The sequence below is a fragment of the Atheta coriaria genome, unplaced genomic scaffold, assembly GCF_025399875.1.
Source record: "Atheta coriaria isolate IRGN ID8LTWV9N9 unplaced genomic scaffold, Caltech_Dcor_3.1 hic_scaffold_15_pilon, whole genome shotgun sequence".
Classification (NCBI taxonomy): Eukaryota; Metazoa; Arthropoda; class Insecta; order Coleoptera; family Staphylinidae; genus Dalotia; species Dalotia coriaria.
In genome coordinates this window covers 20,842-48,432 of record NW_027045457.1, presented here as the reverse complement: position 1 = coordinate 48,432, position 27,591 = coordinate 20,842, and the positions used below count along the sequence as shown (strand labels likewise).

At 36.1% G+C, this 27,591-nt stretch overlaps 5 protein-coding genes across 5 annotated transcripts; 4 read left to right on the top strand and 1 right to left on the bottom strand.

Moving 5' to 3' along the window:
* Positions 1 to 1,372: 1,372 nt before the first annotated feature.
* Positions 1,373 to 4,507, top strand: LOC135802100 (biotin carboxylase 1-like). The gene is given in 12 exon segments (XM_065315626.1): positions 1,373 to 1,551; positions 1,616 to 1,861; positions 1,922 to 2,089; positions 2,145 to 2,340; positions 2,343 to 2,378; positions 2,381 to 2,458; positions 2,461 to 2,644; positions 2,646 to 2,680; positions 2,683 to 3,562; positions 3,624 to 3,811; positions 3,874 to 4,012; positions 4,066 to 4,507. Coding segments are annotated over 11 exon segments (2,142 nt in total). The 5' UTR covers positions 1,373 to 1,536; the 3' UTR covers positions 3,990 to 4,012; positions 4,066 to 4,507.
* A 6,562-nt stretch (positions 4,508 to 11,069) lies between these two features.
* Positions 11,070 to 12,290, top strand: LOC135802110 (uncharacterized). Its single transcript, XM_065315632.1, has one exon. It carries the CDS (start codon positions 11,070 to 11,072, stop codon positions 12,288 to 12,290), a length of 1,221 nt encoding a protein of 406 aa, XP_065171704.1.
* An 849-nt stretch (positions 12,291 to 13,139) lies between these two features.
* LOC135802074 (intraflagellar transport protein 80 homolog) lies at positions 13,140 to 16,225 on the top strand. The gene is given in 12 exon segments (XM_065315604.1): positions 13,140 to 13,169; positions 13,171 to 13,225; positions 13,281 to 13,565; positions 13,618 to 13,796; positions 13,849 to 14,076; positions 14,133 to 14,506; positions 14,555 to 14,616; positions 14,619 to 14,871; positions 14,873 to 15,359; positions 15,520 to 15,656; positions 15,856 to 15,979; positions 16,036 to 16,225. Coding segments are annotated over 12 exon segments (2,271 nt in total). The 3' UTR covers positions 16,093 to 16,225.
* Positions 16,222 to 18,042, bottom strand: LOC135802075 (geranylgeranyl transferase type-2 subunit alpha-like). The gene is given in 6 exon segments (XM_065315606.1): positions 16,222 to 16,486; positions 16,552 to 16,845; positions 16,848 to 16,877; positions 16,950 to 17,126; positions 17,504 to 17,750; positions 17,842 to 18,042. Coding segments are annotated over 6 exon segments (918 nt in total). The 5' UTR covers positions 17,845 to 18,042; the 3' UTR covers positions 16,222 to 16,319.
* A 388-nt stretch (positions 18,043 to 18,430) lies between these two features.
* Positions 18,431 to 21,484, top strand: LOC135802048 (protein regulator of cytokinesis 1-like). Its single transcript, XM_065315582.1, has 5 exons — positions 18,431 to 18,644; positions 18,732 to 19,067; positions 19,130 to 19,679; positions 19,754 to 20,206; positions 21,354 to 21,484. Exons 1-5 carry the CDS (start codon positions 18,619 to 18,621, stop codon positions 21,393 to 21,395), a joined length of 1,407 nt encoding a protein of 468 aa, XP_065171654.1. The 5' UTR covers positions 18,431 to 18,618; the 3' UTR covers positions 21,396 to 21,484.
* Positions 21,485 to 27,591: the final 6,107 nt, after the last annotated feature.

Sequence of the window (27,591 nt, the reverse complement as noted above, 5' to 3'; positions counted from 1 at the left end):
CAAACATGCGACGCCACACACGTCGCGCTGCAATTATGGAATTAATCCGGGATGCATTCGCAAAATGCACCCACGGTCAACACACGCCGCGCCCCTCGCTCTCCACCAGTTTACTACAACTCACCCCAATTCGCCATTATTGTATTTCATGCACGCGTCACCGCATACTCAAACCCAAACATTACAAGATACAAGATAGAAGCTAATGCCTAACAAGAGCTTCTAATTTAATCAATCTAATTTATAAATACTCAAGATGGCCGCTTCTCATCATACACACACAATACTCACACTTAAAAATCAAAAACATTAATTAGCATTACAACTCTGCAGCCAAATAAATCTGGTTATTATCCTGACAGGACGTGAAATGCGTTATTTACAAATGACCACCCCTAATATTAAATTCGCCTCGTTTACGGTTGTTTGTTTGCATGGGAACGAAGCAACGAACGAACAAGACATCACAATGTCGGTAGCTTCTAATGACGCATGTTGCATGTTGCACACACGAGGCGCAGTCGCATGTTCGCCGCCGGGGTAAACCACCCCATGAGCGCGGAATCATCCGGAAAGAGCAACAATGCAAATTTCTAAATGTTGAAAATCCCTTTTGCCTTTCACATCCATTTTCATCATTTCAATATGAATTATTTTGGCGCATGACACGTGGCAGTGTTTACATTCTCACAATATTTATACAATGAAGGGATTAATTCGGTATGCATATATAGAAAATGTGGATTCACATCAAAATCAAAATAACAGATTATTTTACTTACTTCTAAATGTACATAATAGATGGGTATATACTGATTTATAAACTACTAAAATTTTTATCTATAATATTAAAATGAATCACAAAATTTGTTGGTAAGCGCATAACTCAACAACGCTAAGACCAATTTGGCCAATTCTTTTTTAAAGTGTTTGTTTAAGTCCAAGGATGGTTTTACGGCGAGAAAAATTTGAATAATTGCAGGAAAACCCTAAAAACCCTAGTTATAGTTAAATAGTTGATTCCGAGATGGGGCGATTAAGTGCATTATTAGCAATTCTTAATACAATTAATTTCTTTTAAAAAATTGCGAATTTTATTGATAGAATTGACCCATACTATGTCTAAAACAAGAGAGTAAAACGAATTATATTTTTATTAAACACAACCGAAACGAAGTTGCAGGCAAAAGCTAGTACACAATATTTTTTATATTTTCATTTTTAAATTCTCAGAATAAAAACAAGTAAAAATAGATTTTAGGGAAGTTAAATTTAATCTCCGAGGAGGGCTTACACGTTAAAAATCAAAATCTCTATGAAATCAACCGCAGACTGTAGGCACATAGAAATAGTTTGTGATTTGTAAGCAAAGTGTGAGAACATAATAAAATTGATAACTCGTCATTGACCTCTTTATTTAATTGCTCTACAAGTGCGATATTTCACTGCAAAACGAATTAATTTCTTTAGTTGCACCCACAAATCATCCGTCTCAACATGTACTAAACGTAGAATATTGAAACAAAACCATTCAGAATGCTACTAAAAACCGTAAGTACAAAAATAAAATATAATTTTAATACTTTTATAACAATTGGCTGTTAAAAACATCCAGTTAACGACCCATAAACAATGGAGGTTATGGCGCGTAAACTATCACACTATAGGCAACCACACCAACACGCCACCTTCTCTTCGCGGCAGTTACGCTGCAAAACGTGCAATAAACGCGAAAATCAAACCGCGCTTCGATAAGCTGCTGATTGCTAATCGCGGTGAAATCGCGTGTCGAATAATAAACACGGCTCGCGCAATGGGCATACGAACAGTGGCTGTGTTTTCCGACATAGATTCAAATTCGGTAAGACTATTAACTAATGGTAACAAACACAACAGAAATTAATTTTAACCTAAAAAGTAGAAACATGTCAAAATGGCGGACGAATCTATCCATATAGGTGGTCCTAAACCTTCAGACAGCTATATGAACATACAAAGTATTATTGAAGCTGCAAAAATGACAGGAGCTAACGCAATACATCCAGGATACGGATTTTTAGCAGAAAATTATAAATTTGTTGAATTATTAGTAAGTAACACCATAAAAATCAACTAAATATTTTATCAATATAAAATTATTTTAGAACCAAAACAATTTAATTTTTGTTGGACCATCTTCAGATTCCATAGCAAAAATGGGCGATAAATTAAAATCCAAACAAGTAGCAATGGCGGCTGGTATCAGAACCATTCCTGGATTTGATGGAATTATTCAAAATGTCAACCATTGTTTAGAAATAGCTCAAATTATAGGTTATCCTATAATGATCAAAGCATCAGCAGGGGTGGCGGTAGAGGCATGAGGATAGCTCATAACGAAAAGAAGCAAGTGAGGGTTATGAGTTAGCTGCAGCCGAAGCTCAAATTGCTTTTGGGGATAACCGTATTTTACTAGAAAACACATAACCAATCCCCGCCATATTGAAATTCAAGTCTTAGGTGACCAACTTGGCAATGCCATACATTTGGGTGAAAGAGAATGTAGCATTCAAAGAAGACACCAGAAGATTATAGAAGAAGCTCCCAGTAGCTTCCTAGATGAATCTACCAGATCACTTATGGGTTCGCAAGCAGTGGCGTTATGTAAAAATCAACTATCACTCTGCAGGTACCGTGGAGTTTTAGTTGATTCCGAGAAAAACTTTTATTTTCTTGAGATGAATACGCGTCTACAAGTTGAACACCCACTGACTGAATGCATTACTGGTATTGACCTTGTGGAAGCAATGTTATTGGTAGCTCAAGGTCAACCACTACCAGTCTCTCAAAATGATATCTCCTTCAAAGGATGGGCTATCGAAACAAGAATCTATGCAGAAGATCCTTTTAAAAATTTTGGCACTCCTTCAACAGGAAGAATTTACAAATATGTAGAACCAACGAATGTGCGATGTGACAGTGGTGTGCTGGAAGGAGATCTTATCAGCATTTACTACGATCCGCTTATAGCAAAAGTAATTTCCCATGACGTGGATAGAAAGAGTACAATACAAAAAACAATCAACGCGTTGGATTCGTACATTCTCAGAGGAGTAACGCATAATATTCCTCTCTTAAGGGATGTCCTCACAAGGGAAGACTTTCAGAGTGGTGAAATTAACACCGAGTACCTTAATCGGACCTATGGTCAAGACGGGAGAAAATTCACAAGGTATAATTTGACTTTGGAAGAGAAACAAGCTTTAATTGCTAATGGTGTTGCAATGTTTGCCAAAGAAGAGGTTAGGAGAAGATTTCATCTAGGACCAATGAGAACAGATAGTGAATCTGTTGAGGTAGTGATTGAATTGCCTGGTGGGAATGACCAAAATAGAAATCAATATCATGTGTTAATTAGAAACATTGAAAAAATCAAAAACACGGAAGAATTTAGTCTTGAACTAAAAATTGATGATAATGATTGGTTTGGGTATAATATATCTTCACAAGGATTAATTATTAATAATCCTACAGAAATTGTGATGCAATTTGCTTACAAGAAACCAGACGGAGTTGGAATTATGTAAGATAATGTCAAATTCATTAAATTTCAGGCTATGTTGATGTTATTTGTTTCATTTTAGATTTAAAGGAGCTCCATATGACCTTAAGATACTACCGAAGGTAGCTCATGATTTAATGCAATACGTAACCACAAAATCAACTCATTCTATTTCAAAAGAAGTCAGAGCTCCAATGCCTGGATTAATGAAGAACATTTTATGTAAAGAAGGACAAGTTGTTCATGACGGTGAAGTTCTATGCGTTATAGGTTAGAATCTATATATTTAATATTAATTTAACATTTTAATATAACATTTATTTATATTTTAGAAGCAATGAAGATGCAGAACTCCATGAACGCTTCTACAGCTGGAAGAATTAAAAAAATCAATTTTTCCATTGGTGATCGAATTGCTGAAGATGATGTCCTCATTGAAATTGAATGATTATTTCATTTATTTTCGAAAGTGTTGGTAGCACCTAGATTGTACATTATTAGATTTGAACCAGATGCGGTTTTAGGTTAGGGTCATCGGCTCTCGTGCCGGTTTAATCGCCAAGACCAATATTGCCGCGGCAGATTAGTATGATCGCGCTCTCGCGCATGAAACTATCAAATTCAATTGGCCGAAATAATTGTTATACCTATCCCAGGTCCCGGATTATGACCGCGGTCGGGAATGTATCACGCGATTATATGCGTAGCACATCACGACGCAGATAGCAACATAACCTCAATCGTGCAAGGGTACATTCAGGTGAGATTTGCAATTTAATAACAATGAACAATTAGAGTTTATCTGCAAAGCTTATCACATGTGGCAATTATGTTAGAATATAAGAATTGTATTAGTAATAGTTTGTTTTTAATTACTTTTAATTAAAATTTAAATTAATATTATATACTAGCTTTTGCCCGCGACTTCGTCCCGGTACTGCTTAATAAAAATGTAATTCGTTTTCACTCTCTTGTTTTAGACATTTTATTTTAAAGAAATTAATTATATAAAGAATTGCTAATCCTAATGCACTTCAGTGAGCCATCTAGGTTTCAACTATTTAACTATAACTATGATTGAATCTCAATGCCAACTTTTATCCTAAAGAAAGGACTGTCTTTAGAGTTTTCCCGGCAATTAATCAATTTTTTCTTGCCTTAATAACCATCCTTGGACTTTAACAAACATTTAGAAAAAAATTGACCAAATTGGTCTTGGCGTTGTTGCGTTATGCGCTTACCAACAGATTTTGCAATTTATTTTTATTTTATAGAAGATATTAATGTGTGACTTTATTTGCATTTTTCTTTCTCTTACGTAAAAGTGGCTGAAATATTTTTGACTTCAATTTAGCTTTATAGAACAATTAGTAAATTATTTTAGTGTTATGCATTTTGGTGTTTGCAAAACTAAAAGTTTTGATTTATCCAAAGCATCCTTGCTGGCGTCGTTAGCAAACGCGTTCGTCTAAAATATACACCCCTGGTAGCAGGTAGTTTCTACGATTAGTGTGATTAAAATATGTGTTTATAGCGCACGTGATGAAACAGAGATCCTCCCAACCGCCGAAAGCGTATAAATCTACGTTTTCACATCTGTTTCTAAATGTTCATTATGATTAGTTAATCAAACAATTGGAAAGTCCAAAGCTTTAAAGCGCAGTTAAAACCAACAACACAGAGTTAATCATCGCTATAGTTAATTAAGTTCTACTGCATACAAATGATAATACAATCAATACATATTAAATTTAAGAAATAAATGTTATGGAGGTATAGGTTGAATCAATTTTGGGGCTGATAACAGCCGATGCAAGGCAAGTTGGGCTCTATGGCTGTAAGCACAAAACTTATAATCCAAAGAGGTTGATTTGTATTTAGTGTGCGTAAATAAAAAAAAAAGCTCTCACAATAAATAATCTCGCGTTCGATTGTATTAATTCCCTTTGAAGCTTGTTATCTGCATCCGGCCTGCAGCGCGTGCAAGGAAAACGCATTTGCCAACTTCACACACGCCTCACACCCTTGAGCGGACGCGTATTTAATGTCGTCAACAGTTTCCAAGCTTCAAGCAATTCATTAGACGGGTGGTGTACGCCCGGCCAAAGAAGGGTGGCAGTAATTTGAAAACAAATGAATTTATAGATCCACCACCAGAGTGTGAAGCATGGCAATCGAATTATAAAGTATGCTATCCTTCTACATCAGAAGTCCTGAGTGACTTTTGTTTTGTATTTCCGGATAGTGCACAGGCATTTGATCAACGAGAATGCCCTTATAATCAGTTGTACATAAGAGATGATCAATCTGTTTATGAATATTTAAGTAATCTTCGCCCAATATGGCTGCCATGGAGACGCAATGACGTGAATGGTGGAGTAGGCGACTTTATATACACTCCATATCGAAAATACGTAGATCCTTTAATTAGTGTAGTAGAACTTGCTCCACTCGTAACTAGCACAGAAGACGTCCAAGATCACAAATGTTTGTCTATGTACAACGGACAATACAGCGCTGATTGTACAACACCTAGGTATCACGTATGTCTCTACGATGTTATAATGTTCAACTCCATAGATTTTCCGAGTCCAATTTATGAACCTGATTTCTGCAGAGAGAAACATGAAAACGAGTTCTGCCGAACATCATGGGATGTGGGTTTGGATGGTATAACTTGCATTTGTCCCTCGGTATGTCAGACTCCGGCAGTAATTCCTGAAAGGGTAGCAAATTGTGGAGTGCCTGTTGAAATAAATGACGATGATGTTTTAATATGGACAGCAACTCAACAACCGGTAAAAACACCATGTGGACAGGCAGCCAGGTCTTGAGGAAACCAAATCACAAATTTATTACTTGGTCTGATGGTTGGATCCTTTCAGAAGAACCTGGTAAATGCCAAATGTGTGAAACGCACTGGAAATTTGAAGAACCGATACTAACTTTATCATACGATACTGAACTTAAAGTACACATTCAAAACCCCGAAAGGGCATATTTACGTCAGGAATCAAAGGGTGAAATTCAATGCTATTCACATTTAAATATGGAAACTGTGAGAAATCGCTTAAGTGAGGTTAAGAATCCACCTTATGTTGGAGTGTGGCAGTGTTCCGTACATGACATAGCAAATACTTCAAACATTATTAGAAGCAACAAAGTTACTGTTTTTGGTTCCAAAGTGTATTTTATCGTAGAAATCACGTGCAACACTGTTTTGGATGAATGCACCACAGATTTGGAAAGCACAAATGATGGAGATGGAGATAGTTTTTGTTTTCGCCTATTACCCGCTTAAATTTAATTATCACCAATGGTGTTATTTCATTCGACCAGACATATCAAGCGGAAATAGAGAAAGGTGATGAGGATTATTATCAAATACTAAAAGCAAGAATGAAAAGTGCAGGTGTGGAACACTTGAATCCAAGGACATACCATCTAGAGTACTGTGAAGAATTCATGGTAGTGCAAAAGGGACATGAGTTGCATTTTGCACAAGTATCAGTTAACCAAGTATCAAGAACAACCTGTTACGACGAACAAGGATACGCTATTAAAGTAACATGCATAGAGGATCACAGTCACGGTGCTCGATTTTCTGCCGTTCCTGATTGCCACACCTTCGAGAGCAACCATACTACAGAATTGGGTGACTTGGAAACATCCGAGGGTCCTCCAGAAGAAATTTTTACAAGTCTAATAGAAATTTTACAAGATAAAGAATACCCTTTTCAAAGCGGAGATTTAAACAAAACTATTAACATATTAGAAAACATTGGTGAGTTAGTGCCCAAAGAAGATTTAATGGAGTCAATCAATATTCTGATGGATATAGATCCAGCCGTTTTTCATCAAGCACAAACTCAATTAAATGTATCTGACAGGATCCTAGACATGCTAGATGAGGCATTGACATCAGTTTATTTAGAAGAAAGTGAAGTCATCTTGGAACATGAAAACCTTATGAGTGTTTTAATGTCCGAGGAATCTGAATATAGAGGGGTTGGAATATCATCTACAAATGAAACAATATTATTGAAGGATCAAACAATTGAAGATTTTATTAATATGGGTGAATGGCAAGTTATGGCTTATTTAAACTACTCTTCCAAAGCAGACTTATTTGAAAGTGACATTGACACCAACAGCACCAATAATTCAACCAGTAACATTAGATCGATTACTCTGTTTCATTCAACAACACTGTTCAATGAAAACATAACAGTGCCCTCGATGGTTACCATGTCTACAATCAAGTATTCAGCATTCTTGTCCCTGAATATTACTACCTGCAATCAGATGTAGAGATTCTCTTGATATTTCCAACTACACCTTCAGGTTACGAAAAACTGAATGCGCCTTCTGGTATTATGGACAACTAATTAAAGGCTCTTGGAAAACAGATTCGTCTAGCACTTGGTCAAGTTTCTCAACAGACAAATACAAAATCTGCACATTCAACCATACCACCCATTTTGGTCAACTTTTGATGATGCAAAACGATGTACTAAGTCCGCTAAGTGAACGTATTTTGTCAATGATGACAATGATAGTAGGCAGTATTTCTTCCCTTGGAATAGTTATAATATTCATTACCGCCATTTGCTTTCCCTCATGGGGTATAACTCAACTGCGGACTTTGAACTTTTGCCTCATGCTGCTGATGCAAACTATGTTACTTTTGTCAGCACCAATTATGGTGACATTAGTACCACGTCAATAGGTTGTACTGTCTTGGGAGCTTGTCTTCACTTTGTGGTGCTTTCCCAATTCTGCTGGATGGTCGCGTTGGCACACCGTCAGTACCAGATGTTCGTCAAAGTGTACAACCCCAGAATGATTCACATCAAATGGATCATGGTACTCACGTCGGGTCTGCCGGCGGCTATCGTTACTATAACTTTAGGTGTGAACAAGAACACTTACGGGGAAGATAATTTAGAATCAATGAGTTTATGTTATCCTAGTGGATACACCTTGATTAGCTCAGTACTGGCTCCAGCATGCTTTGCAATGGTCATCAATATCATAATCTACTTTCGTATTATTTATGAATTGCATTGTAAGAGACAAAGCAAAGAGAAAACGTCAACACAAAATAATGACTCAATATTTCTATTGAAACTTCGTCTTTTCGGGCAGTTGTTCTTTACGTTGGGCATTAGCTGGTGGTTAGGGTTGTTAGCATTTATTTTTAAGTGTACCTTTCTTTTGTTTGGATTTTCCATAACCACTGCTATGCAAGGATTTGTTTTATTCCTCTACGTTATTGTTGCTGATAAAAAGTTCGTAAGATGTACATTAGAAAACTAAATTCAGCTTGTAAAGACAATAACTTAAATTGATTCAATTTTTATGATTACACTAGCTTTTGCTCACGACTTTGTCCCAGTAGTATTTAATAAAAATGTAATTTTTTTTACTCTCTAAGATTTGCAATTTTCTTTTAAAGAAATTAATTATATAAAGAATTGCTAACAATGCACTTCAGCGGACAATCTCTGGATTGAATGATTGAATCTCATTGCCAACTTTTATCCTATAGAAAAGGGCTGTCTTTAGGGTTTTCCCGTCAAATATTTGAATTTTTCTCGCCGTCAAAACCATCCTTGAACTTTAACAAACATTTAAAAAAAAAAGAATTGACCAAATTGGTCTAGGCGTTGTTGAGTTATGCGCTTACCAACAGATTTTGCGATTTATTTTTATGTTATCGATTGTGACAGTAATATTATTTTTAAAAAGGTTGAAAGGCAAATTTCAGATACATTTGGCATGAATTATACTTTTATCGATTATTTACTTTATCTCTGGTTAGAACTATTTTACTAATTTAACATGCCGTGTTTGCTGATTTGAGCATTGGGAGATAACAACTTACCAAACATGAAAATATATTTTTTTTATTATAATGGGATTTATGGGATTTATACAGATCACAAAGTGTTAACATCGATGTTAGCGTAGTAGTAAAATGAGTGCTTTTAAATTTGTTTTATTTACTTCACTGATTCCTTCAATATTTATGGTAATATCACATATTTTAATTACTTATTATTTAAAACCTAGTCAAAAACTATTTCAGCAATGTTCCGATGAACAAACCGTCAACGGAGAAAAAATATACTGGTCAAAATCAATTCAAAGTGATCCCAAATACTACTACTCAGAGCCATTATGCATTATCAACGGCATTTACGTACTACGAGAATGCGACTTTGAAAAACATGAGTTTCTCACTAAACAACCCGACTGTGAGTCTTTGCAAGATGGTTCAGTTATGTGCTACAATCCCACATCATTCATGTCAGGTCAAGAACAAAAAGATTTCTGTTATGTAATATCTGACACTATATTGCCATACGAAGAGGGTTTAGAATGCCCTTACAACCGATTGTACATACAAAATGAAGATCCCATTTATAAAGCTATAAGTATGAAGTACCCCATATGGATACCATGGAAGCGAAATGATGTGGATGGCGGAGTAGGTGATTTTATTTCGGAGGCATTAATCGATACCCGTACCATTGATGCAATGCCCAGAATAGAACTTACGACACTAGTTTCAAGCACAGAAGATGTTCTTAACTACAAGTGCTTGTCTTTGTACAATGGTGTCTACAGCGCCAATTGTGATACTCCTAGGTATCATGTTTGCATATACGAAAGTTCCAGATTTACAGATAGTTCATATATCAAAGCGGAGCGTGAACCAGATTTTTGCAAATTACAGCATGCAAACGTCTATTGCCGCACATCGTGGGAGGTGGGCTTACATGGCATTACTTGTATTTGTGCCGCAGAATGTGAAACTCCAGCGGTACATCCTATGAGCGTAGATGAATGTGCAGTGGGTGTTGAAGTAAACAAAAGTGGGGTTTTGGTTTGGTCAGCGAACCAACTCCCTGTTGAAACTTTTTATGGTCAGGCGAGCAGGCTATCGCTGGAGATATTTCAGAGAAATTTGTTGTTTGGCAAGGAACAGGTTGGGTATTTTCGGATGAGCCTAATAATTGGAAGATGTGTGAAACTTTTGGTCTATTAAGGAACCCATTCTTGAATTATCGTATGACACGAAACTAAAAGTCAACATTCAACATGAGGAGAGAGTATTTCTTAGAGCTAAAACTGAATTTGTTGATCCTGTTGAAGTAATATGTTATTCCCATCTGGATATGGGTTATGGTAAAAACGATTAAGTGAAATTGAGGATTCTCCTTCTGTTGGTGTATGGCAGTGTGCCGTGTATGACATTGCTAATATGTCAAATATTATTCGAAGCAACAAAGTTACCGTTTTTGGTTCCAAAGTGTATTATATTGTAGAAATCACATGCAACAAATCACTATCAGCATGTGCTTCAGATTTGGAAAGCACATATTCTGGTGTAAAATTCGTATTTTCACCCATAACCCGATTAAATTTAATTATCTCCGATGGGGTTACCACATTCGATCAAACATTTCAAGTAGAAATAAAGAAAGAAATTGAAGATTCTTATGAAACACTTAAAGCCAACATGAAAAGTACACTTGTGCAACACTTGAATCCAAGGACATATCATTTAGAATTCTGCGAAGAATTCATGGTAGTGCAAAATGGACATGAGTTGTATTTTGCACAAGTATCAGTTAACCAAGTGTCAAAAACAACCTGTTACGACGAACAAGGATACGCCATTAAAGTAACATGCATAGAGGATCATAGTCGCGGTGCTCGATTTTCTGCCGTCCCTGATTGCCATACCTTCGAGAGCAACCGTACTACAGAATTGAATGACCTGGAGACATCCGATGATCCTCCAGAAGAAATTATAAGAAGTCTAATTGAAATTCTACAAGACGAAGAATATCCTTTTCAAAGCGCAGATTTGAACAAAACTGCTAACATATTAGAAAATATTGGTCATTTAGTACCCAAGGAAGATTTAATAGAGTCCATTAATATCCTAATGACAAAGGATGCAACAGTTTTCAACCAAGCACAAAATCAGCTAAACGTATCCGACAGAGTCCTGGATAAATTAGATATGGCACTGTCATCAGCACAATTAGATTATAACGAAGAAATCACAGAAAGTGAAAATATTGTCAGTGTATTAATGTCGGAAAAATCATATTATAGAGGGGTTGGATTGACGTCTGCAAATGAAACAATCCTAATTATGGAACAAACTCTAGATGAACTTTTAGAGTTAGCCGACTGGGAAGTAGTGGCTTATTTAAATTATACTTTAGAGGAGGACATATTTAAAACAGAATTGAGCATCACTTCAATTACTTTGTTCCATTCAACGGTGTTATTCAATGAACCATCTAGCAATTCACTTGATATTGATTATCAAGTTTACAGACGTGCCTTCAGCATTCTAATTCCAGAACATTACTATCAGCAATCAGAAGTTGAGGTTCTCTTAATATTTCCTTCTTTTTCATCAATGTATCAACAAACAGAATGCGCGTTTTGGTATTATGGGCAACTAATTAAAGGTTCATGGAAAACAGATTCTCAGAGCTTCCAATCAAATGCCGTAACCAGCAAGTATACAATCTGCACCTTCAACCACACCACGCATTTTGGACAACTTCTGATGACGCAAAATATTCTTACTCCAATAAGTGATGGCATCCTTTCCATGATGACATTGATACTATGCAGCATATCTTCCTTGGGACTTGTTATAATATTCTTTACAGCCATGTGTTTTCCCAGCTGGGGTAAAATCAACTACGCACTTTGAATTTTTGTCTTATTCTGCTGATGCAAACTGTTCTTCTTATCATTGGCACTAACTATAATTCCGCTAATGCCAATTCAATAGGATGCATTGTTTTGGGAACTTGTCTTCACTTTGTGGTGCTCTCACAATTCTGCTGGATGGTTGTGTTGGCGCACCGTCAATACCAAATATTCGTCAAAGTATACAACACTAAATCAATTCACATCAAATGGATCTTGTTATTCACTTGGGGTCTGCCGGCGGCAATCGTTACTATAACTTTAGCCGTGAACAAGAACACTTACGGAGAAGATAATTTAGAATCAATGAGTTTATGTTATCCTAGTGGATATACCTTGATTAGCACAATACTGGCTCCAGCATGTCTTGCAATGGTCATCAACATCATAATCTACTTTCGTATTATTTATGAACTACATTGTAAAAAACCAAAACAAGACAAAAAATGTCAAGCCAATTTGATGATCCAATGTTTCTATTAAAATTGCGACTTTTTGCGCAGTTGTTCTTTACGTTAGGTATCAACTGGTGGTTTGGTATCTTTGCTTTTGTTTTCGACAGTTCTTTCTTCCTGTATTGTTTCTCTATCACTACTCCTATGCAGGGGTTTGTTTTATTTCTATATATAATCATCGCTGATAAAAAGGTTCGAAATATGTATATCAGAAGCTTTAAAACCGCTTTTAGACAACAATAAAATATATGTATTTATTTATTACACTACAAACAGAAACCAACTTATTATTCAATCTTTGTACCTAGCAACCAGTCAATACAAACACTTTACGCATTACAGAAAAGGAAACGTCAGTGTGTCAAGATTGTAATTTTCACATTCTTCTATCTATCATGAGGCTTAAAGTAACTTTAGCAAAAAGAGTCCCCTCACGAGAAGACCGTGACATGTGTTGGTTGGAGTAGCACGGAAGAGGTTTACTCCCGGAAGGTGAGCAACTCAGCCAAACACTCAAATACTTTGACCTAATATAAACTCTTATAGCGATGACAATCAACTACTCTCTTGGACGGTGTCCAACAATGAATCCACTCGAATCGCCCGCTTCAACTTTGATCTCTTTCCAACTGATCTTCAGTTCGTTCCACGTGTAGGTGGAATGACAGGTGGTAAACATGCGGATCTTATGCTTATCACGTCGGCCGATGGGCGATTTCATATCGCAAACCGTGGTGGTCGTGTGGAACGTTCCGTTGAAGCTCACAAAGGTGCCATTCTCATTGGTCAATGGAGTAATGATGGAGCTAGCCTTCTAACAGGTACTGGTAATTTTTCAATAAAAATAAAATTATAATATCCTAAAACTTGTAGGTGGTGAAGATGGTTTTGTGAAGGTATGGTCCCGAAGTGGCATGTTACGTTCTACAGTGGTAACCAGTGAGAATTCTGTCTATGGTGCCGCCTGGTCCCCAGATGGTCAAGCAATCGTCTACACAAATGGAAAACTATTGGTCATCAAACACTTAACTCCAAATACCAAACCAACTAAAGTAATTCAATGCATTCAATTATTATAAGAATAATTTATATACTTTATTGTAGTGGAAAGCCCACGATGGTCTAGTTCTTTGCGTAGCATGGAGCGCCGCGTGCGAAATGATCGCCTCCGGTGGTGAGGACTGTAAATACCGGGTTTGGGACTCCCACGGTCGCCCTTTATTCTCAAGCGGATTACACGACCATCCGATAGCTTCAATTGCATGGTCACCAAATGGGGACTCTTTTGCCGTTGGGTCTTATAACACTCTACGACTCTGTGATTATTCGGGAGTAAGTTTTTACATGGTAAAAAAGAGAGTACATTTTTAAAAATGTTATTTTGTTAGTGGTCCAGATGTCTTGAAAAACCTCCAACTGGCACCATTCTAAAACTGAGCTGGAGTTCAGATGGCACGCAATTAGCTGGAGCCTGCGCTAATGGTAAAGTCATCTTCGCCCACGTAGTAGATCGAAGTGTAGAGTACGGCAACTACACAGCAACAGTCACTGAGAAGAAAGCAGTGGCAGTGCATGATGTCCAAACAGACACCACTGAACTCCTAGACGTACCCGAAAGAGTCATACAACTATCAATGCGATATGGCCATCTTGTTCTTACAACCCCAAAGCAGTGTTATGTTTACAGCGCCAACAACTGGAACACTCCAACTATATTTGACCTGAAGGATGGAAATGTCACTTTGTTGCTACAATCTGAAAAGTTAGAATGTAGTGTGTTTATTTCATTTTTTACTTCATTTATTTGCAGGCACCTGTTACTTGTTGAGAAAACGACAGTGGGATTATACAGTTATCAAGGTAGACTTGCAGCATCCCCAGATGGCCCAACATGCGTTTAGAGAGTTTACGATCACAATCAGTAGCATTATCGCCGGATACACTAGTAGTACGAGATGTCGCAGATGCTAAACTATTGCATATAATGGACTTGGCGTCAAACCGCACGATGCAAGACACCTCCTCAACTCTACAACACTCAATGGCAATTATCCAAATTGCACTGGATCAATCCGGTCCAGCTTCAGATCGGCGCGTTGCCATCTTAGACAAAACCGCGATCTATTTCTGGTGCAATTAAAACACAACACAAAGACTTTCAAAAACTGGGCGGGCAGATACAGTCCTATCAATGGAACACTGATGAAAACATGCTCAGCGCTATTCAGGACACCAGACTCATCGTGTGGTACTGCCCGTCGGCTTGTTTTGATCGTGATCTGTTGCGCCTGTGTAGTATGCAATACGATTCGCAGGATCTTGGCAGAAGTCCGAGAATACATGATTTCATCGGAAATGCTGTTTTTGTGCGCAGAACTGATGGATCCCTGTTAAATATACCAATATCTCCGTTTCCAACTCTGCTGCATGGGTACATACAGAATAACAAGTGGTCGGACGCGTTGAATCTGTGCCGTACAATTGATGAGACCACTTTGTGGGCTTGTTTAGCTGTCATGGCGACTCAATCGGCAAGTGATGCGTTAGATATCGCCGAGGAAGCTTACGCTGCCATCAATCAATATGATAAAGTGTTATATATACAACACTTGAAGGTATTTTAGTTAAAATATTTTACCATTGAGAACTTCAATTCACATACTGGTTAATAATAATATGTCTTAGAGACACTTAGTAGTCAATTATTGAATAATTTTACTCCATCAAATGGTAGATCATGCCTTTAAAATGTATTATTTTGTAATTATGTTGAAGGAATTACCCCGACCATTGCAATTAGCAGGCGCCGCGCTACTAGGCGGACAGATTCAACACGCCGAATCGATCCTCCTGCACAACGGCATGGTGTATAACGCAATACTCAATCACATAAGATTGCATAATTGGAATAGGTACTACGTACTCTCCGCAAACCACCAATCCCGAATGCACCCGCATGCTGTACATGCATACAATCTATTCGCATTGTTCGTTAGTAAATCAGCAAGGCCGAAATCTGCGACTCAACCGCCGAATTACTAACTTGATAATTCGATAATTGATAAATAATTGACACAGAGTAATTAATTAACTAATGCGATTGTCTTTCAGGGCTTTGGACTTGGCTGTACGGCATAAAACTCACATTGATACCGTACTTTATTTGAGAAATAAATATCTTGAAAAGCTGGAGAAGGACGAGATCAATACAAAGTTTATCAATTTGAGAAAAACTGTATGTAAACATTATTAAACATATGAATGAAGGAATCAATTATTTTACTGTTTCAGGTTGAGATTAACGAAGAGAAAATATTGGAACGCATCGAACAAGAAAAGAAACATTAAGTTAATTTCACAAGATGGCGGCGAGCATCACACATCGTAAACTGTATATGTTAATAATTATATTTAATGTTTTATTAGTGTTTGCTAATTTAACCGAATAGAGAATATAACAGATGATTGAATCAAATTAAAATTATTACCCAATACATAAATCACTTGATAAAAACTAGAAGACAGCAAAAATAATCGTTAGGCAAAAACTTGTTATAACAAAACTGCCATAAATTCTATTCTTGATCACCTTCCTCGCCTATTTTAATATAATCCGCATACATACCTTTCCGCATCGGATCTAATTCCATCAGTTTACGGTAAACGTCTAAGTTTTTCTTTATTGCATCTTTGTTAGACAATGAGAGACTACCTGCGATCCAACACTTCGCCATGTAAACCCCTGGGGACACAAAAGAAAAAAAGGATTAACTAAAGATTATTACACTCTATAAAACTAAATCTTACACTTGCAATTAGGCTCCAATTCCAGCAATTGCTCGAAATCGCTTAGCAAAGCTTCGCGATGTTTCTCGGAAACCGCCCGGTTACTTAAAACCCAACGCAGGTAAAACCACGTGCTGCTATCGTACGGATCCGTAAAAACAGCGTTCTGCACCAAGCGTAATTCATCCTCTAATGTCTCGGCGTTTAATTCTTTCAGCGTGCTTCGATAATGCCATGAAGAATAATTCGAGAAATTCGCGTTTATCTTATCAGTAGAGAATTCCAGTTCGGCGTCAATTTTGTATCCGAGTTTTTGAGGAGTAATCTTCGATAATCCCAAGAGTGAACTAAAAAATTAACAATTCATTTAGTTATGCTTAATTTAAATTTATTAAAAACACTTTTCTACTTAAACTTACAGTTTCGTTCATCGTACTTTAAATACTTCTCCACCAGCTTCAGCTCTTGTTGCCAATCTGCTTTGGGATGATGCTGTAAAATCCAGAAACGATGATGCCACGCACCATATGATTTCGGATTGGCGAGTAAACACCTCTCGGTCAAATCAAGTTCTTGCTGCATTAATTTAATCAAACGTAGTTTTAATAATCTGCAATAAAATCCCAATTGTTTCTCAATCAATGACTGATCATCAAGCCCTTGGGTTTCATCTAGAGTGCATGTCCTCACAAACATCTCTTCTAGATCTGAGATGATTTCGATAGGTATTGCTTGCTGTGTTTTATATTTTCCAGGTGTTTATTAAAGCTGTTTCTAGCATTTTCCACATTGCTAGTGTCATCAGATTTCTCTTTAAAGTAATCATCAAGCATAGAAATAATGGTAACAAGACCCTTGTCTGATACATCGTAATCGTTTTCAAATTTTCTACAAACTCTTCTTTTACTTTCTTTGTTTTGTCTGACCTGAAATTCAATTTATATTTTTGTGAATTTATTTTTCACTTTTTAATCCTCTGCTTACAAATCATCAATCAGTGTTAGCATTACTTCTTTTCTATAGTTCCACAATGTATAAACATCAGGATTTTTCTCCAGAATTCCAGCACAGATGGCAAAACTCTCTTTGTCATAAGGCTTTTCATGCCTTTTGGATTGAATGAGTAACATTCCATGCCTATAGGCTAATAATTTCTGCTTTTGTTGCTTTTCTTTGATAAGCTGTTGCTCCTCACTTGTACGCACTTTCAATCTTCCGTGCTATGTTAATACAGAAAATTACAATTATAAAATAAACGAATAATTCGCTAATAAAATTCGCCTAATAAAAACTTAACCTCTGATAACATACCATTTTTGACAAATTCTCCCAGTTGCAACTATTACGAAGCGTTAAAAAAACAAATATTCAAAAGAAAACTTTTTCAATGATAGCGTATATTAAAATTAACTATTTTAACACAACTATTAAATGAAGTAATGAAGTTTTATAATAAGAACACACGTAGATGTGGAATGTATAAACAGATCTAGGCAACATCTTATGCACACATTTAATAGTTTTCAAATAATAAAGGAAGCAAAATATTATCAGTATAATAGAAATTAAATTGAAACTAAAAATGAAATTAATTTTATTAAAGAATTCCTAAAAATCTTTACTAAAATTTTAATTCAGTAAAATTTTGATGTGCCAGGTGTGATAACCCTTATTGTCTCATTATTCATAATTTTGCACCTGGTACGGGCGATGCTTTAGTCGGAAATTTTCCTAATTACATTTAACGACACTTTTTCGAGGAATTCAAAGTGTGATTTTACCTGCTTTTGGTTTTAAACAAAACTAAACCTTTCAGTTTAATTTTATATTCCCGTATGCGCATGCGCACACAAATGCGCACTCGGATTAGTTCGGAGATATGTCATCGTAGAATGCTCGTCTGGCCTTCACTTTAAATTCGCGTCCGGTAGTTGGCGGTTCAAACGTTGACGGTTATAAGAAATTCGTCTTTCGGTAATCAGTGGCAATCTACCTAGTGACTACGTATTTACCAGCCGCTTTTAATTTTCAAGTACAGTGTGTGTTCTGTTTTGCACCTTCCATTGTTTGTGTCAAGCTTTGATTGCAATGAGAGAAAACATGGACATTGACGGGTAAGTAATTCTATTTCTGAGATATTTTCACAGCCAAAATTGAGCGGCAAACTGAAATTAAATGTTTAACCAACGAATATTTCTTAGCTCCTTGAGCATTTGCGAAGACACGCGCGTGAAAAGAATTCTTCAGAGCGTCGAGACCGGCTTGCGTTCATGGTACAGCATCGTTAACACGTTCGGTTTGAATGAAAATGATAAAGTCAAATGGGAAGAGGAACTCCAGGATGAGATTGAGGCTTGTGTTAACGATTGTCACGCTGCAGCCATCGAGAAGCAACAAGCTCTTATTGATAAGATTGAAAGCTTGTTGACGGAGAGTGAAAAGATGTGCAAGAAACTTACCATTCAAATGCCAAGCTTTGCTCCAACAAATCAGGGCCTATATAATGATGAGAAGTATCTCATTGAGTTAGTTAAAGGGTAAGAACAAATTAAAATCATGATAATTAATCTTTATTAACTAAATTTGATGTTTTGTTTAGATGGCAAGAAGAAATAACAACAAGGACAGTAGAAATTGATAATCTCAAGACGCGTCGCGACGAAGTGAGCAAATCCTTGGGTCGTGAACCGTTCTTCGTTAAAGAATCTCCTCTTCCTAGCCGGGATGAAATTGAGATGTATAAAATCAAACTACAAGAACTCGAAGTTGAGAAACAGCACCGAATCGAAAAGTTTCGTGACCTGCAAGAACGAATTATAGCGCTATCCGACGAGATTAAGTTCATGCCGAAACTTGATTTTGAACGCGATATTATCACCGGCGATAATCTGTTGTTCTTTGAAGCTTCCGATGAAAACATGCAGCGTGTGGAGCAGTTCCATTTTGATTTACTGGAAATGCGCGAAAAAATCGAACAAGAACTGAATAAATTGCGTGAAGCACTCGAGCATCTCTGGAAAGTTCTCGAAGAAGATGTGAAGTACTGCAATGACTTTATCCAAACTCATGTGGGGCTCAATTATAAGACCTTAGAAGCATTCAAAACAGAAGTGAAGCGGTGTGAATTAATTCGCAAAACCAATCTTGGCGTAAGTGTTTTTCTATTTCTATTTTCTGCAGTCGAAAATCAAATTTTAATTTTATTGTTGTTTTGTTTGTTTAGAAATTTATTGTCAAACTTCGCACAGAATTGATCGATCGATGGAATGAAGCTGGATTTTCTGAAGCTCGACGCGCGGAATTTGCCATTTACATGGAGGATGATATGTTCACCGAAGACCTACTCACTTTGCATGATATGCAGATTGAAAGGGTGAAAGCATATTTGCGAAATAATCAGGAGATTTTTGAGCTATTAAAGCAGCGTGATGTGCTATACAAGCGAATGCGTGATTTGGACGAACGGGCGAATGCACCCGATAGATTCAAGAATCGTGGTGGGCAGCTGCTAAAAGAAGAAAAGGAACGCAAAGCTGTTACGAAGAAGATTCCGTGCATCGAGGAGCAACTACTCAATCTTGCCGTGCAGTATGAGGAGAAGCATGGTGAGAAATTTACGTACTTCGACGACACGATCGAAAGTTTAATCGAGAGGTCACGGGAAGTTCTGGAACAAGTAAGTCTACAATTTATATATATTTTTTCTTTTATAATTTTTAAACGTTTTGTAAAAATACATCCGCTTTGGTTGATTTTTACAATTTACTATCGCGCTAAAGTTATTCGCGTGTGAGTTGTGATGAATTATGTGAAGAAAAAAGAAGAAAATTGGTGTTCGACAGTGGAAGAAGCTCAACTTTTAGTAATGTAATAGTAGTTTGACATATCCTTATTTTTTATTTTATTCAACAGACACTTACCACACTCACACAAGACACCACTACACACAATACACATTTAGGTTCATCTTCATCATCATCAACATCATCATCATCATCTTCAAGGCGTTCTTCTAATGGAGACTCCCGTGTGGCATATGACAATGTCGCATTGAGTTTAATCAATAATATTGAAAACCTTACAAATAGTATATTTGGTAATGCACGATCAACGGGTAATTTGAGTTCTAAAGATGAAATGTTCAACACACCACTTGGTAGGAAACCAAACGTGCAGAAAAAGTTATTAGTTGCAAGCGAAAGTCAACTTTCCAAACAAAAGAATACCAATGTTCTTTCAAGGCGTTTATCGTACCAACCTAAGTTGACAACACCAAAATCTTCTGTACCTAAATCGAATATTCCTGTTCCTACTGTAAAAGCTGTAAAACCTATTAAAGTAACACCTTGCACTCCTGTTCAATGCCCACCTAAAATAGATTCAAGAACTTTTACAAAGAAAACAGTAAAACCACGACGAAATGCACCATCTTCATCAATAAAATTGTTTTCTACTAATACAGGCCCAAAAGAAGATACTCATTCCTCAGAAGAAGAACGAATTCAATTGTTTCTGAAGTTAGCTGGCATGAAAATGAGACAGTTAAATAAGGAACAAGTGGTTTTCGTTGAGAAGTTGATTATGGATGCGTTACACGAAGCTGTATTAGGACAGCTTACATCAACTTATACATTGCAGTGTTAATGTATATATTTAAAAGTATAAATGTGATATGTTAGTCTTAAGATTTGGTGTAATATTAGTTTAAGTTCATACAAATAAACTATTAAAAGTAAGAACAACCCCATATAATTCCTTTTTCATTTGTGATTTGCATTGTGTAGTTATAGATTATTGATTGATTGTATTGATTTATTTTATAGGAAAAGAAGGAGCAAATGAGCGCAAAGGAAACAAAAACGTGACGTGACAATGAGCTCAAACAAAATGACACCTCGAGTCTTATACAAATCACCAAAATTATGGCACAGTTATCAACGCGAAATCATCTTACCCCATAATTTACGCCGCATAAGTGAGTTTAAAGTTTTAGAATTGAATATTCTTTATTAAAACATAATTTTATGATGAATTCTAGTGCGTACACCAAAAACAGCGCCAACTCGAAGGTGCTTACTGCAAGAAGATCGATTACCAAAGCGAAAATCCGCTATCCACAGATAAAAGCGCATTGCGCAATGCGCGAACAAATTAAGTCTTCAGAAGTGAAGACAGAGCCAATGAGAATGACATTGAGTATTCAAGTTTGAGGTAAAACAATAAGTTTTTAATGATTTTTTGGCGAACGTTTTTATAATGTTTTCTATCGTAGATTGAAATGTCGAGGAAGGATGGTGCTGCAAGGGTACAATCAGTTTGCAGAGTCCGCATGCTACGCTCCTGGGAAACCGTCCATTCGCATTGAAACACGCACCGTCGACAAGCAGCTTAAAACGATTTCCGGAGTCAAGAAACAAAATTACATTTCTAAGATTTTTATATTTTTATAAAATTACTACAAAAATGCATTATTTATATCAAGTCACTCACATTTGCGAACATTTAACATATCTTACATTGTTAGATGTGGATTTGTAAGGTTGTGGGCTGTCTACAGCAATCAGTACTTAAATGTTTTTAACTTTATTACAAGTTTAATAGTCTTAAGTTTAGGTTATAAAATTTTTACTATCAGCGCGGGAGAATTAAAATACGTACGGATGAAAATAAAATCAAAAAATATTAAATCCGATCTTGTCTCTGTAGGCTGTTTGAAGCAGCCCTGTCCTTAAATGGGAGAAAGACGCAAGAAGAGCTGGCGCACAGTAGTTTTAGTTGCACGATAGCAGTTTACCGTTTGTGTTGTTATCATGGCTAAACTACGCAACTATGGCTGCAACCGTTGTTGCAACTATACTTCTCTCTAAATATGCGTTCTCTGCAAATAGCGACAACCTTGAGTTGTTTTCTGCAACACGGAGTTTTAAGGGGGCTGGTTCTAACTCTCGTTCTCTTCTTTGTTTTAGCAATCGCTTTCGAGTTCCAATCGCAGTCATGAGCTAAATTTGAATGCGAATTTGATTCGCTTCGTCAGTCGACTTCGATATAAAATAAAATGAATAATGACACCCGTTCTCTCTTTGCCTCTCGCACTTCGTTTTGAAGGATTTGATGCGATTTTTTAAAGAAAATATGTGATTTTATGACGAATACTTTCATTGACTATTTATACAGTGTTGATTTATTGCTAAATTGATGAATATTTGCTAAAATTGCAAAGTTTGATTTGAATTAATACATTCAACGACATCTACATTTGAAACTTTCAGTTATGTAAAATTGCTATTCGTTCAGACGGGGTGGGTGCATGCGCAGTTGCGTGTACGTGTGACACACGCGCAATGCTATTAAGTGCGTGATCATACACTGACTTATAGCCAATCACTCACTGCCTCATATGCACGCCACACTTTTTTGATACACTTTGTATTTTCTTGAAGAGGGTACTCAAAAGTAACTTCAGATTAAGCGCAATAATACATGTTTTGCTAAAAATATTCCCTGCGAGTGATAGCCAGCGTGCCAGTTGTTGTGTAGCCGGCACGCAACTCTTACTTCGATAAATTACTAATATTTAAATGGATATTCGTGTTTCGTGTTGTAAAATTTGTTATATCGCGTTATATTTGCTTGAATTTAGTGTTAATAGACGGGTTTTAGTGGCTAAATATTTATCGCGTATGTAATCTTCGGAAGTCAATGTTTGTGTGTTTATTATGGTTTCGCGTGTATCTGGTATCGCTTGCCGTCGCGCATAGAAATCGGCCATGTTATTGTGTGATTGTAAATATGTGTATTTTAGGTTATTGCGAACCATTTTTGTCTTCAGCAAGAACAAGACGGGCGGCTGTTCTACCTGAGTAAATATTATTATTTAAATAATTACTTGACAAATTAGATAATTTTAAGGCAATGTTTAGGTTCCTCCCAGACTCAGATTCATTTCATTTTGTTTCTTGTTTATTTCAATATCTACTCGCATTTGATTTTACGGTGCTCGATACACTGGTGAGTGAAATTTTTATAGTATCTATTTTTTCGATTTTCGGTTTTCTGCAATTAGAGAATGAATATCTTAAGCTTCTTTCTGCGGAAATTTCGGTCAAACTTTCCATAGAAATTTGAAAATGGAAATTCAAACCTTTTGTACGGATGTTCAGAGCGACGTTTTCAATTAAACACTTTATCATAGTAACATTTTACTCTTGGACTCATAGCTTTTCGTAATTTGACTAAATGTGAACTTACATTTCCCAGGAAAAATTAAATTTGAAAATTTGAGGTTTTATTTTCAATGTTACCCTAAAACGGCCTCCTCAGTATTTTTATTTTTGTAAAATTTTACTCTTGAACTAATAGTTTTCTCCTGAATTTGATAAAATGTAGACACACAGCTCACAGAAAAATTAAATTTGGGGTGAAAGTTTTTATTTTTGTATCTTCCTGTAAGAAGTGCTCACTTAGGCATTTTATTTGAGTAATATTTTACTTTGGGACCTATAGTTTTCCCATAGTTTGACTAAATGTGAACTTACATTTTCACAAAAAATTAATTTTGTAAATTTAAAGTTTTATTTCGGAAGTTGTTATAGAAAGGTCTCCCTAGACATTTTATTTTAATAAAAGATTTTACTCTTGGACTCATAGTTTTCCACAATTTTATCAAATGTGAACTTACATTTTCACAGAAAAATTAAATGTGTAAATTTAAAAGTTTTTATTTTGGAAGTTGTTATGAGTCTCCCTGAGCATTTTATTTTAATAAAATTTTACTCTTGGACTCATAGTTTTCCCACTGAATTTGATCAAATGTGAACTCACATTTTTTCACAGAAAAATTAAATTTGAAAATTTAGAAGTTTTATTTTTGGATGTTGCTATAAACCATTCTCCTGATCATTTTATTTTTAGTAAAATTTTACTGTTGGACTCATAGTTTACCCGTAATTTAATCAAATGTGATAATTTTCAGCAGAAAACTTCGGATTTGGGGGAATTTATAATTTTTCTACTGAAGTTGCAACAAAACACTGAATTTTACGAGTGTTTTATTTTAGTATAAATTGTCTTAAAATTCAGTTGGATTTGTTCATTGCTAAAATATAACCTTAGCAATCCATCATTTAATTAAATATGCCTTAAATATTTTGATGTAAAAATCGGTCAATCTTTTGCATAAGAGTAATAATTTCATGATTTGAATTTTATTGTTTTATTAATTTTATTAATCTAAATTCAGGGACTACTATCTGTAGCATTCATAAGATAGCATTAGGATGTACTAAAATCATAAAATCGAGTTATACGACTTATTTTTATATTTATCGACAAACGTGGCCACGAAGAATAATTTTTGTATACAGTGTTGTTGTTATCAGCGATTCGATATAAACAACTTTTATCGCATGTGTACGCACCGTCTTCTCACGCCGCATCAACTTGCTGCATGCAGCATATTCTAATTTAGTTTGAATCGCAGAGTATATCGTGTCTATTGCAAATCGCGTAGGTAGTCTTATCATGAATTGTTGAGACTTCAATATTTTTCAATCCGTTCCTTTCTGCAGCTTTTAGTTTACGAGATATTCGCAATTGAATAAATTGGGTGAAAAAAGGAAGCACTTTTTGCACTTTGCACTTTGCACTTTTTAGCACTTTTAGTCCCGTTTTTTTACCTTTTTACCCCACGAAAATCTTTTCCATGAGAAATTAGAATTATACAACTCGAATTTTAATTTTTGATTGGTTTTAATAATTTTAATTGCGGGACTACTATTCTTAGCATTCAGAGATGGCACTTGCCTGTACTAAAAATCATAAAATAGAATTATATTCTTTATTTCTATATTAACAGCAAACGTTGGCATTCGATACGAGAATTGTGCTTGTTTTGAACACAATTTACACTTTCTTATCGAATGCCCGTGTGTCGTCGTTGCAATCCCCTTACGCCGCACGTTGTCACGTTCAGTTGTGATCGCAGGTAACATGCCTGTTGCAATTCACGCACAATTCTATTGCTTTTACCTGCGGGGTTCATGCTGCAGGCACATTGTCTTATTGGGAACTGCCGCATCGTTGCTTGCTGGCGCATCTAAACGTATTTCGCGCGATTCGTATCGTTTTATCGGACTCTTCAATTGAGTATTTTGTTAATGATTAATTGCGTGTTTAATATTCATAATTTTGTGTAAATATGTGTGCGTTTGCTGTGTACATTCCAAATGCATATTGTTGCCATTTTGTTTCCCGTCATTAGGAGAACCCTTCGTACTTGAGTAAGTAACTTATATCTGACTTGCGCTTCTCAGCACAGAATGTTTTGTTATCTCCGATGTTTGAATATAATATTATATTGTATGCGATGTTTTGATTTTACCTTGTGTTTTACTGCAGTTGCAGTGCTTGCTGTGCCCAAGCAATCAATGAGCACTGCATTGGTAAATTTTTATTAAGTTATATTATTCGGTCAAATGTTTTATGACCTGCATGTTGCAATATTTTAATTGCGGGTAATATAGAAAATGAAGAAAACGACAAAATTTGCCATTTTCTTGCAATTTTCCAAACACGCGGTGGGAAACTGGCCATATCTCGGGAACCCTTTGTCATATTTTAGTTATTTCTTGATATTATTATAGCGTAAGACAGATTTTTTAAGATGCACCCCTGAACCACCGCTAAATTCGGTCGTACCTGCCTCAAAATGGTCGCTAAAGTTTGCCCTTTTCTTTCAATTTTAAAACACGCGGTGGAAAAATGGCCATATCTCGGGAATTCTTGGTCATATTTTAGTTATTTCTCGATTTTATTATAGGGTAAGAGTGCATTTTTATGATGCATTCTTGAACCCCCGCAAAATTCTGTCGTAACTACCTCAAAATGGACGCTAAAATTTGCCCTTTTCTTGCCATTTTCAAAACACGCGGTGGAAAACTCGCCATATCTCAGGAACTCTTTGTCATATTTTAGTTATTTTTCGATTTTATTATAGGGTAAGAGTGCATTTTCAAAATGCACCTCTGAACCCCCGCGAAATTAGGCCGTAACTACGTCAAAAATGCCGCTAAAGTTTGCTCTTTTCTTGCAATTTTCAAAACACGCGGTGGGAAACTGGCCATATCTCGGGAACCCTTTGTCATATTTTAGCTATTTCCCGATTTTATTATGGGGTAAGAGTGCATTTGTAAGATGCACCCTAGAACCCCCGCGAAATTCGGTCGTAACTGCCTCAAAATGGCCGCTAAAGTTTGGCCTTTTCTTGCAATTTTCATAACACGCGATGGAAAACTGGCCATATCCCGGGAACCCTATGTCATATTTTAGTTATTTTTCGATTTTATTATTCATCAATTTACTATTTAGTTGTAACGTGCATCTGCAGTGTTTAGTTAATGATTAATTTGTGCGTTTAATATCCACAATTTTTATATAAGTTTTATATATGCGCTGGATGCGTTCAATTGCATATTATTTTAACTTATGTTTTCTTTTAATTGCAGTACTTGCTGTGCCCTAGCAATCACTGCATTGGTAAGTTTTTATTAAGTTATATTATTCGGTCAAATGTTTTATGACCTGCGTGTTGCAATAGCTCGCGAATTAAGGGTGCCTTGTTTATTTTAATTGCGGGTAATATCAAAACGAAGGACACGACAAAGATTGTCATTTTTCGCGTTTTTCAAAATACACGGTGGAAAACAAGCCATATCTCGGGAACTCTTTGTCATATTTTAATTATTTCTTTATTTTATGATAGGACAAGAGCGCATTTTTATAATGCACCCCTGAACCCTTGTCAAATGCGGTCGTAATTGCCTCAAAATAGCCGCCAAAGTTTGCCCTTTTCTTGCAATTTTCAAAACACACGGTGAAAAACGGGCCATATCTCGGGAACCCTTCGTGAAATTTTAGATTTTTATTTAATTTATGATAGGGCAAGAGTGTATTTTTAAAATGCACCCCAGAACTTCCGCGAAATTTGATCGTAACTGCCTCAAAATGGCCGCCAAAGTTACGTTCTGTAATTTTCAAAACATGCTTTGGAAAATAGGCCATATC